This window comes from Mobula hypostoma, chromosome 4 (genome assembly GCF_963921235.1).
Source record: "Mobula hypostoma chromosome 4, sMobHyp1.1, whole genome shotgun sequence".
Classification (NCBI taxonomy): domain Eukaryota; kingdom Metazoa; phylum Chordata; class Chondrichthyes; order Myliobatiformes; family Myliobatidae; genus Mobula; species Mobula hypostoma.
In genome coordinates this window covers 156,659,681-156,671,956 of record NC_086100.1, presented here as the reverse complement: position 1 = coordinate 156,671,956, position 12,276 = coordinate 156,659,681, and the positions used below count along the sequence as shown (strand labels likewise).

Here is a 12,276-nt window from a genome sequence, read left to right as displayed (position 1 = left end):
GGGAAGGTCAGTGTTTCAATACATTTAAAGTGAGGCGTCAGAGAACATTTCGGGAGTGCAGTGTTATGCGTTTCACTGGAACGGGGCTGCACGAGGACATACCTGATCAAAACTTCTCCGTGGACGGCTTCCAGACCGTTCGGGCTGACCGGAAGTGCACTGAGAGCGGTAAGTGTCAAGGAGTTGGGTGCTTACTGTTCTGGTTAACAACAGATGGTGCAATCCAGGTCATATTACGATCAAGGAACGTGTTTGTAGACCGGATTTTGAACTTTTTACTGTTGGACTTCGGCCACATTCCACCGAGATACAACACTGGGCGGCACTGGAGGTCGTTCCTGCCTGTGGCCATCGAACTTGCAGCTCCTCCCGTGAAGGGTCAGACACCCTGAGCCAACAGGCTGGTCCTGGACTTATTTCCATCTGGCATAGTTTGCATTTGTTGTTTGGTTGTTTGTGGCTTTTGTGTTGCTATGTTTATGCTCTATTCTTGGTTGGTGCAGCTGTAACGAAACCCAATTTCCCTCGGGATCAATAAAGTATATCTACGTATCTATCTATCTATCTATCTAAAATCAAGGCCTTGTCAGGAGTGATGATTCCAATACTGAATACATGGCACAGCTGTTAGCATTTGATAGCATATATATGCCTCTTGCCTAGAATGTAGTTTGAAAATTGCATTCTAGATGTAGTAGCAGATTGTCATACTGTTTTGTTTCACAAAGTGTAGAATGAATTTTGTGCTATTTAGTATTTCAAAGTATGCCTTTTCTGTTATCTTGTCTTCAGCTGTCTAGGCGAGATGGAATTTGTCAAAATCTATGTCCTTTGTCCTACTGTTTGACAGTCAGCTAAACTGAAATCTTCAAAGGTTAAACAATTGAGCTGAGATGATACAAGATAGTATTCACAGTATTGTTTTTTAAAAATTCCATCTTGATCTTGTTGAAATAGTCACAGAATCTTAAAGCTGCCTTCACATCTGTAACCTGTTCTCTCTGGTGAACATATACTAAACAATTTATTGTCCTTTCAAAAAATGGAGACCCAAAACTAATATTTTCCACATGTTTCAGTGACTGCAGTTTATTTCATCAATGTTTATGAGCTATTGCCTTATAGAAATGCAAGTGCATTCTTTTCCTGAATTGGTGTTTCCATGACAGTTTTATTATTTGAAAGCTTTAAAAGTTGGTGACATTTTAAAGTGTTTTATAGGTAATGGAAGTTATATGCTACTGCCCAAGTAATGTAAATGTTGTTCCCTAAAGGTGTGGGTACTTAAGATTTTGTTTAAGAAAAACAAAAATGTCTTTTTCAGATGTTCAAATTACAGTCATGTTTTGGTGTAAGGACAAAGTCAGTAACAGTGTTACAGGTCGTGGCAGGGTTACATATTTGGCTTTGTAGACATATATCACGTGGTGGCACACATCATTAGAAATATCCTGTGGCTTCTAGAGCTAGTTAAACCCAGCTCCCTGCTCCATATTTTTATTAGACCTTTAATATAGTTCAATTAAAGATGGCGCCAGTAACTGGCGACTTTGCATGTGCTCTCCCGAGCAAACTGCCCTCTCCACTATCCTATACCCGAGAAACCCTTCTAAACCTCCAATTTAGCAAGATCAAGATCAACAACACCCTGGCGAAGTTACTGATCCAGCTGGAGACCACCGCACCAGAACTGGTTCTTAAACTCCGGACCGCACCTGGACCCGACCAACGAGGCCCAGCACGTTCCTGGAGACCCGCGGTCTGCTACCATGCCAGAGCACTTGAACACACGGCCCATTCAGACCAGCACCTCTCTGGAGCAGACGACCAAACAGAAGTGACGGCGGAGACCTCAAGGTGCCCCAGACGCTTCCCTGGAGTGACCACGATAAAGCCCCGTTGGTGGCCATCCACAGCTGCCGGAAATGAGGCCTCTGCCGCCGACCTCGGAAATCGAGCCCGAGGCTCGGCTGGAGCGGAGGCCTCCGCAACCGTGACTCAGTTTACGGACCTGTTTCAGCCAGGAGCCTGGCCCTCTGGGATTAAGTGTCAGCTTCGGGGCCCAACCCAATCGACAGCCCGGGCCCCTGGCAGCTGGAAGTGGCAGCGGAGCCTCCCCCGATACTCGGCCTGGCCTGGAGTGCACGACAACGCAACCTGCCGATCGATTCCCACGGGACGCGTCCACCTACCTCAAAGAGCTGACAACAACACACTGCATCGATGGAAACCTGGAAAGATGCACTACTTACCGAAGAAGCTTGGGAAAAGAGCTGGGCTGCTGGTCAGATTGAAGCTGAGGGGCTTCAGGGTCCCTATGCCCACCATCCTACTAGCTAATGTGCAAGCCATAGAGAACAAGGTGGATGATCTTAAAGGGAGACTCACCTATTGCAGGGAGATGCAGAACTGCTGTGGATTCTGTTTCACCGAGACTTGGCTCTCCCCTGCCACCCCCGCCTGTCCCATCCAACCGGAGGGATTTTTGATCCATCGGATGGTCTGCACGGCGTCTTCGGGCAAGACGAGGAGAGGTGGTGTCTGCCTACTGATCAACACTGCGTGGTGCTCGGACACAGTGGCACTGACAGGCTTCTGCAGCCCGGACCTGGAACACCTGTTGGTGAAGTGTCATTCCTACTATCTGCCATGGGAATTCACCTTGGTCATACTGACAGTGGTCTACATTCCCCCCCAGGCGGATGTGGAGTGTGCTCTGAACATACTGTATGCCAACATCATTGAACTTGAGACCAGGTATCCGGAGGCTTTGCTCATTACAGCTGGGGACTTTAACCAGGCCAATCTCAGAAAGGCGCTGCCAAAATTATACGAACATGTCTCCTGCCCCACTAAAGGCCCAAATATACTTGACCACTGCTACACAGCAGTCAAGGATGCCTACCGTTCCATCCCACGACCTCACTTCGGAAAATTGGACCGTCAGGCCGTACTGCTCCTTCCAGCTTACAAACAGATATTGAAGCGGGAGATCATGGTATCAAAAGTAGGGTCGCGTTGGACGGAGGAAACTGATGAGGTCCTCCGTGACTGCTTTGAATCGGTGGACTGGTTAGTATTCAAGGACTCGGCAGCTAACCTCGATGAGTATGCCTGAGCTGTCACGGACTTTATTTGGAAATGCGCAGAGGACTGTGTGTCTCACAAGACGATCCGGGTATTCCCTAACTGGAAACCTTGGATGAATTATGAGGTCAAGTCCCTTTTAAAGGCTAGAGCTGCGGCTTTTAGGTCCGAGGATACCAGTCGCTACACGGAATCCAGGCGTGAACTCCGGAAAGCCATTAAGGGCGCCAAGAGGCAATATCGAGCCAAGTTGGAAGCCCAGGCTAACCAAAGGGATGCCAGTAGACTATGGCAGGATCTAAATGAGATCACTGGGCACAAAGAAAAGGCTGGGAATATCAATAACTGTGGCGCTTCTCTTCCTGATGAACTTAATGTATTCTATGCAAGTTTCGAACAGAAGAGAAGCGTCCCGCTCCCTCCGGATGAACCGGACCCGGTGGCATCAAGATTCATCATCACTGAGGAGGACGTTAGAAGGGCCTTCCTGAAGATAAACCCAAGGAAGGCGACGGGCCCAGATGGCGTCCCAGGACGGGTTCTCCGGGCCTGTGCAAGTGAGCTAGCTGGAGTGTTTGCTGACATCTTTAACTGCTCCTTGCTTCAATCTAAGATCCCCTCGTGTTTTAAAAAGGCAACGATAATCCCAGTGCCGAAGAAGAGCAAGGTGGCATGCCTGAATGACTATTGACCTGTGGCTCTGACATCAATTGCTATGAAGTGCTTCAGAGATTGGTTATGGCGCACATCAACCACAGCCTACCGGTCAACCTCGATGCTTTGCAATTCACCTACCGGAGCAACAGGTCAACGGCAGATGCCATCTCTCTGGCCCTACATTCCTCCTTAGAACACCTGGAGAATAAAGATGCATACGTAAGGCTCCTTTTCATTGACTACAGCTCTGCCTTTAATACCATCATTCCAAATAAACTGATTCCTAAGCTCCAGAACCTGAGCCTTAGCACTCAGATGTGCAGCTGGATCTTCAGCTTCCTTACAGACAGGACCCAGGCTGTAAAAATAGGCGACAAGCTCTCCTCTACAATCACTCTGAGCACCGGTGCCCCACAAGTCTGTGTACGCAGCCCCCTGCTGTACTCACTGTACACCTGTGATTGTGTAGCCAAGTTTCCATCAAACTCAATAATTAACTTTTCTGATGACACAACAATTATAGGCCGTATCTCGGGTAGTGATGAGTTTGAGTACAGAGAGGAAATACTTGGTGGCATGGTGCGAAGACAATAACCTATCCCTCAACGTCAGCAAGACGAAGGAATTGGTTGTTGACTTCAGAAGGAGTAACGGACCGCACGACCCAATTTACCTCGGTGGTACGCAAGTGGAACAGGTCAAAAGCTTTAAGTTCCTCGGGGTCAATATCACAAATGACCTGACTTGGTCCAACCAAGCAGAGTTCACTGCCAAGAAGGCCCACCAGTGCCTTTACTTCCTGAGAAAACTAAAGAGATTTGGCCTGTCCCCTAAAACTCTCACTAATTTTTATAGATGCACCGTAGAGAGCATTCTTCTGGGGTGCATCACAACCTGGTATGGAAGACCGAAAGAAGCTGCAGAAGATTGTGAACGCAGCGCAGCACATCACACAAACCAATCTCCCGTCCGTGGACTCACTTTACACTGCACGCTGTTGGAGCAGTGCTGCCAGGATAATCAAGGACACGACCCACCCAGCCAAAACACTTTTCGTCCCTCTTCCCTCCGGAAGAAGGTTCAGGAGCTTGAGGACTCGTACGGCCAGATTTGGGAACATCTTCTTTCCAACTGTGATAAGACTGCTGAACAGATCCTGACCCGGATCTGGGCCGTACCCTCCAAATATCCGGACCTGCCTCTCGGTTTTTTTGCACTACCTTACTTCCTATTTTTCTATTTTCTATTTATGATTTATAATTTAATTTTTAATATTTAATAATTTTAACAATTTTTAATATTTTTAATATTTAATATTTGTAATCCAGGGAGTGGGAAGCGCAGAATCAAATATCGCTGTGATGATTGTATGTTCTAGTACCAATTGTTTGGCGACAATAAAATATAAAGGATTTATCTAAATGGTGATGCCATAATTAGTGGTTTCACCCATTATGGAATTTGTCACAATGGTGCTAAAATTTTACAGGAACTTATTATTTGTGTCTTTGGTAAAGCATCAAAACTAAATCTGTTTTGAGAGCAGTGTTGCTTTTGTAAAGAACCACAGGAAGACTATTGTCCAATTTCATATTTCCTATTAATGAACACTGTTCCAATAGCCCCTTTTTCATTTGTTTAGCAATAACTGCACACAAAAGAAATTTAGATTGAATCTTTGCAGCCATCTTGTATGTTGGTGGGATTACAATCCTGTTTAATATCAGGTCTGAGTCTCTCCCTAGCTTAAAACAAATCTATTGAACAAGAATATAAGCTGATAGTACATATGTGTTGAATTGTTTTAGTCCTATTTAGAATGTGGAAAAGTCCAGCAGAAAAAGCAAAACGTTCACTGTTAATTTCCCTCCATAGACGATGGCTGACTTGCCGAGTTTGTTCAGCAGCTCATTTTGTTTTGCAAAGGAATTATATTCAGTTTTACTCAAGTTCTGTATGGAGCTGTCATATCGTGTTAATGCTTGTGGAAAACCCTACGAAACTAAAAAATGTTTTAATATCATTGAAAGAAGCAGTGAGCTAAATTACAAGTTACTGCTTTGATGCTGACTATTTGTGGGAAGATTAATTTACCAGAACTTATCATTACTTGGAAGAAATATTAAATTGAATTGTTTGCATTTTCTGGTCATCTAATAGATACTGCAAGATCTGGACAGCTCTGAAATGGATTCTGAAGAATCCTTAAGTTTACTTGACAAGACTACATCAGAGCAGTCTTTTGGAGCGGAGGATGAGGGAGATGAAAGGATCAAGGAAGAAGAGGAGAAATGGGGTAAATTTGGTTACAAAGGCTAGTTTTTCCATAATGCATTTCCCAACAATATTTCAACTTTTATCAAAACATGAAACTATTTAAATATATTTTTAGATAAGGGCTTATAGTAAATGTACAGTACAACTACCGTCTTCTACAATCAAAATAGTTTTGGGAAGTATTCCATTTATATGACTGACCTCTTTTTGTTCAATTTAGATGCTGCAATACCAGAACCAAATGCGAAACAGATCAAATGTCTGAAAACTTACTTTGGACATTCTAATTTTAAACCGTAAGTCTTAAATTTACAAGACTTTTGACGAGAGCCAATATTGTAGTTTCATGAAATTTGCACATATGAATAGAAATATCTCTGATGAGCAGAGTTAACATCGCCTGAAAGGTTAACTTTGTTACTCTTGTCATGTGTCTTATTTGCCCTGCTGAGTGTTTCCAGGATTTTCTACTTTTCAGATTTGTAACATTAGAACTTTTTAAAATTTTGGTAAAATGTACACATAAACTACTTTCAGTCATCTTGGCAAAGGGATAATGAATAAAATATTCCACCAAGATAAGTTCAATTAATTTAAATTCTATGCTTCTCGTTTTGTCTTTGGTCAAACTAAATGCTCTTAGAGGAGCAAATTGTGATTGAAAGGCAACATAAATGTAAGTCCTTTGGATCTGCATCAGGTTATTTTACAGTCTGGGGAATATTTTAGTATGATTTAAGGTGGTATTTCTGTAATTTTTTTCCAATCAAATGTTCCAAAATTGCTCTTCTCTGTGATGAACATGTATCTTTACATTGGCAACACACACAAAATGCTGGAGGAACTCAGTAGATCATGCAGCATCTATGGAAATGAATAAACGTCGACTATACTCTTTTCCATAGATGCAGCCTGGCCTGCTGAGTTCCTCCAGCATTTTGTGTGTGTTGTTTCATTTCCAGCAGCTGCAAATTTTCTCTTGTTTGTGATTGGGCTCTTTACATTGGCAGCCTGCTCAACTACATGTTAAGGTAACAGTCACCTTTTGTTTTTCCTATTTCAACCCATTCTCATATTAATTGTTGAAAATGCACTTCTAACCAGATTTAATATATTTGGATCATAGTCCTGGATATGGCATCATGTAAGACTATATAAGATGGGAGCAGAATTAGGCCACTTGGCCCATTGAGTGTTCTGTTATTTTATCGTGGCTGATCTATTTTCCCTCTTAACCCTATTCTGCATTCTCCCTGTAACACTACCCACCCTTACTAAAAAAAAGAACCTGTCAACCTCCGCCTTAAACACACACCCAATGACCTGGCCTCCACAGCCACTTGTGGCAACGAATTCCACAGATTCACCACCCTCTGGCTAAAGAAATTACTCCTCATCTCTGTACTAAAAGGACACTCCTCTTTTCTGAGGCTCTACCCTCCGGTCCTAGACTCCTTTACTGTAGGTAACATCCTCTCCATATGAATTCTATCTAGGCCTTTCAACATTCAAACGGTTTCAATGAGATTTTCCCCCTCATTTATCTAAATTCCAGTAAGTTTAGGCCCAGAGCCATCAAACACTTCTCATATGATAACTCTTTCATTGCTGGAATTAATCTTGTGAACCTCCTCTGAATCTTCTCTGATGTGAGCACATTCTTTCTTGGAGCTCCAAACTGCTCACAATACTCCAAGTGCAGTCTTTATAAAGTCTCAGCGTTACATACTTGCTTCAGTTCTCTCGAAATTAATGCTAACATTGCATTTGCCATCCTCACCATGGACTCAACCTGCAAGTTAACCTTTAGGGGATCCTGACACGAGGACTCCTAATTCACCTTGGACCTCGGACCGCTGAATTTTCTGTCTGTTTAGAAAATCATCCCTATCTTTGTTCCTTTTCCTAAAGTGCATAATCATACACTTCCTGACACTGTGTTCCATCTGCTGCTTCTTTGCCCATTCTCTTAATCTGTCAAAATCCTTCTGCAGTCTCTCTACTTCCTCAACACTACCTGCCTCTCCACCTATCTTCGTATTGTCTGCAAACATGGCCATAAAGACATCAATTCTGTCATTCAAATCATTGAGCTATGATGTAAAAAGAAGTGGTCCCAATACTGACCGCTGTGGAACACCACTCATCTCCGGCAGCCAACCAGACAAGGCTCCCTTTATTCCCACTGTTTGCCTCCTACCAATCAGCCAATCCTCTATCTATGCTAGTATCTTTCCTTTAATACCATGGGCTCTTATCTTGTTAATCATCCTCATGGGGCACCTTGTCAAAGGCCTTCTGAAAATCCAAGTACACAACATGCATCAGTTCTCCTTTGTCTCATCGTTAAAGAATTCCAACAGATTTGTCAGATGTGATTTGTCAGAAGTAAACCATTCTGACTTTGGCCTATTTTATCATGTGTCTCCATGTACCCTGAGACCTCGATCTTAACAATGAACTCCAACATCTTCTCAATCACTGAGGTCAAATTAACAAGCCAATAGTATCCTTTTCTTCTGCCTTCCTCCCTTCTTGAAGAGTAGAGTGATATTTGCAATTTTCCGGTCCTCTGGAACCATGCCAGAATCTGTTGATTCTTCAAAGATCATTACCAATGTCTCCACAATCTCCCCAGCCACCAATTTCAGAACCCTGGGGTGTAGTGCATTTGGTCCAAGTAACTTGAGGAATATAAAAGTGGGTAAGTCTCCGGGTCCTGACAGGATATTCCCTAGGACCTTGAAGGAAGTTAGTGCAGAAATAACAGGGGCTCTGACAGAAATATTTTAAATGTCATTAGAAATGGAGATGGTGCTGGTGGATTGGCGTATTGCTCATGTGGTTCCATTGTTTAAAAAAGGTTCTAAGAGTAAACCTAGCAATTATCGGCCTGTAAGTTTGACATCAGTGGTGGGTAAATTGATGGAAAGTATTCTTAGAGATGGTATATATAATTATCTGGATAGACAGGATCTGATTAGGAACAGTCAACATGGATTTGTACGTGGAAGGTCATGTTTGACAAATCTTATTGAATTTTTTTGATGAGGTTACTAGGAAAATTGACGAGGATAAAGCGGTGGATGTTGTCTTTATGGACTTCAGTAAGGCCTTTGACAAGGTTCCACACGGAAGATTAGTTAGGAAGGTTCAATCGTTAGGTATTAATATTGGAGTAGTAAAATGGATTCAATGGTGGCTGGATGGGAGATGCCAGAGTGTAGTGGTGGATAACTGTTTGTCAGGTTGGAGGCCGGTGACTAGTGGTGTGCCTCAGGGATCTGTACTGGGTCTAATGTTGTTTGTCATATATATTAATGATCTGGATGATGGGGTGGTAAATTGGATTAGTAAGTATGCAGATGATACTAAGATAGGTGGAGTTGTGGATAATGAAGTAGGTTTTCAAAGCTTGCAGAGAGATTTAGGCCGGTTAGAAGAGTGAGCTGAAAGAAGGCAGATGGAGTTTAATGCTGATAAGTGTGAGGTGCTACATTTTGGTAGGACTAATCAAAATAGGACATACATGGTAAATGGTAGGGCATTGAGGAATGCAGTAGAACAGAGGGATCTAGGAATAATGGTGCATAGTTCCCTGAAGGTAGGATCTCATGTGGATAAGGTGGTGAAGAAAGCTTTTGGTATGCTGGCCTTTATAAATCAGAGCATTGAGTATAGGAGTTGGGATGTAATGTTAAAATTGTACAAGGCATTGGTGAGGCCAAATTTGGAATATTGTGTACAGTTCTGGTCACTGAATTATAAGAAAGATATCAACAAAATAGAGAGAGGACAGAGGAGATTTACTAGAATGTTACCTGGGTTTCAGCACCTAAGTTACAGAGAAAGGTTGCACAAGTTAGGTCTTTATTTGGAGTGTATAAGGTTGAGGGAGGACTTGATAGAGGTATTTAAAATTATGAGGGGGATAGATAGAGTTGGCGTGGATAGCTTTTTTCCATTGAGAGTAGGGGAAATTCAAACGAGGACATGAGTTGAAAGTTTAGGGGTAACACGAGGGGGAACTTCTTTACTCAGAGAGTGGTAGCTGTGTGGAACGAGCCTCCAGTAGAAGTGGTAGAGGCAGGTTCGATTTTGTCATTTAAAAAAAAATTGGATAGGTATATGGACAGGAAAGGAATGGAGGGTTATGGGCTGAGTGCAGGTAGATGGGACTAGGTGAGAGTAAGCGTTCAGCACGGACTAGAAGGGCCGAGATGGTCTGTTTCCGTGCTGTAATTGTGATATGGTTATATGGTTATATAACTTATCCAACTTCAGACCTTTCAGCTTCCCAGGCACCTTCTCCCTCGTAATAACAATTGCACTCATTTCTGCCTCCTGACACTCTTGAATTTCTGGCATACTGCTGGTGTCTTCCACAGTGAGGACAGATACATTGCCATTTCCCCCCATTACAGCCTCTCTAGTGTCATTTTCTGCAGTCTGATATTTCCTCTTGCCTCTCTTGTACTCTTTATATATCTGAAAGAAACTTGTGGTAGTCTCTTCAATGTTATTACGTAGCTTACCGAAAGCTTCTCAATCCTATAATTAACCAATTAATTTTTAATCTATTACATGTCCTCGCTTTTACTTTTATTTTCGATTTCCTTTGTTAGCCATGGTTATGGTATTCTATTTTAAAAATGCTGTTTCTTCTTAACATTCGTATGTATCCTGCATCTTCTGAAGTTTTCCCAGAAGCTCCAGCTATTGTTCTGCTGTCATCCCTGCTAGTGTCCCCTTCAAAACAACTTTGGATATCTCCTCTCTCATGCCTCTGTAATTCCCATTACTCTACTGTAATACTGATACATCTGACTTTAGCTTCTCACTCTGAAATTGCAGGGTGAAGTCCATCATATTATGATCACTGCCTACTAAGGGTTTCTTTACCTTAATCTCCCTAATCAAATTCAGTTCATTGCACAACAGCTAATCCAGAATAGTCTTTCCCCTCGTGCACTCAACCACATACTGCTCTAAAAAGCCTTCCCATAGGCATTCTGTAATTTCCCATTTGTCCCCATGTTACATTGCAACATATCCTACTGATGTCAATTTTGCCCTATTATCTGCCTGTCCTTCCTGACAGTTTCACTACCCATTGCCTCCGGTTATATACTAACTACCCCATCTTCAGCCCTATCACTCTGGTTCCCACTCCCCAACAGCTCTAGCAAACCTGCCTGGAAGGATATTGTTTCCCCCTCACATTCAAATGTAACCCATTCCTTTTGACATACCTTCCCCAGAAGCATCCCAATAATTCAGAAATCTGAAGCCCTGCCCTCTGCGCCAGTTCCTCAGCTATGTATTCATCTGCCAAATTTTCTATTCTTGCCCTCAGTGCCACGTGGCACAGGCAATAATCAGGGCTTATCACCTTTGAAGTTCTGATTTTCATCTTTCTACCTAACTCCCCAAATTCTCTCTTCAGAACCTCCACCCTTTTCCTACCTATGTTGATGCCAATATGTACCAAAACCTCTGGCTGCTTACCCTCCCTCTTTAGAATACTGTGGACCCAATCTGACATATCCCTGACATGTGCCTGATATTCGTGCCATCCATATACCCAATGTATGTATGAACTGCACAAATCTACCCTGGTTTCAGAAACTGCAATCTGCAAACCAACTAAAAGAATTGACTCTACTTTTATTTTGATCTACGTTTTATGTAATTGTGGACAAACTTGCACATCTCTAAGCTTTGCCTCTTTTTCATTGGTGGTTTCTTCCAACCCTAAAACTCCCTGGCAGACTTGTGAGTGCCCCCTTAGGTATTTGCTCAGCTCTGCTGAGAGTCTGTTCTGAAATTATCATCTTGACTTTCTCTGTTTCCTGATTATTTTCTCTTTTAGAAGTCTTAAAAAACATTACTTTGAGCTTCTGGTCACTCCTGCTGTAGATGCTTTAGCTTGTCTTCTGTTTTCTTATGATTGCTCTTTTTGAAATGCTTTGTGAGATTTTGAACATGTTATATGAATTTTTGTGGTTGAAATAAAAAAATTTGAAATGTACAAGGTCAATTGAACTGTTATGTTTTAATTTATAGGGTTCAGTGGAATGTTATCCATTCAATACTTCAAGACAGAAGAGATAATCTAGTTGTTATGGCAACTGGTGAGTATTAGAAGAATGTGTGTGTTCCAATGCACAGGTTTTCTTTTTTTAACGTCTAAAGATGTGATGTTTACTAGTAAGGATAATGTTAACTAGTCATCTGGAATTTTCTTTGAGAAAG

The 12,276-nt window shown here is 42.4% G+C and overlaps 1 protein-coding gene across 6 annotated transcripts in view; it reads left to right on the top strand.

Moving 5' to 3' along the window:
- wrn (WRN RecQ like helicase) overlaps window positions 1–12,276 on the top strand; it is a 163,213-nt gene that overhangs the window by 38,851 nt on the left and 112,086 nt on the right. For all 6 annotated transcript variants that reach the window (XM_063046789.1, XM_063046793.1, XM_063046788.1 and 3 more), the window contains exons 12-14: window positions 5,905–6,040; window positions 6,242–6,317; window positions 12,088–12,155. In XM_063046789.1, the coding sequence (XP_062902859.1) occupies window positions 5,905–6,040; window positions 6,242–6,317; window positions 12,088–12,155 (280 nt within the window). The remainder of the gene's footprint in view (window positions 1–5,904; window positions 6,041–6,241; window positions 6,318–12,087; window positions 12,156–12,276) is intronic.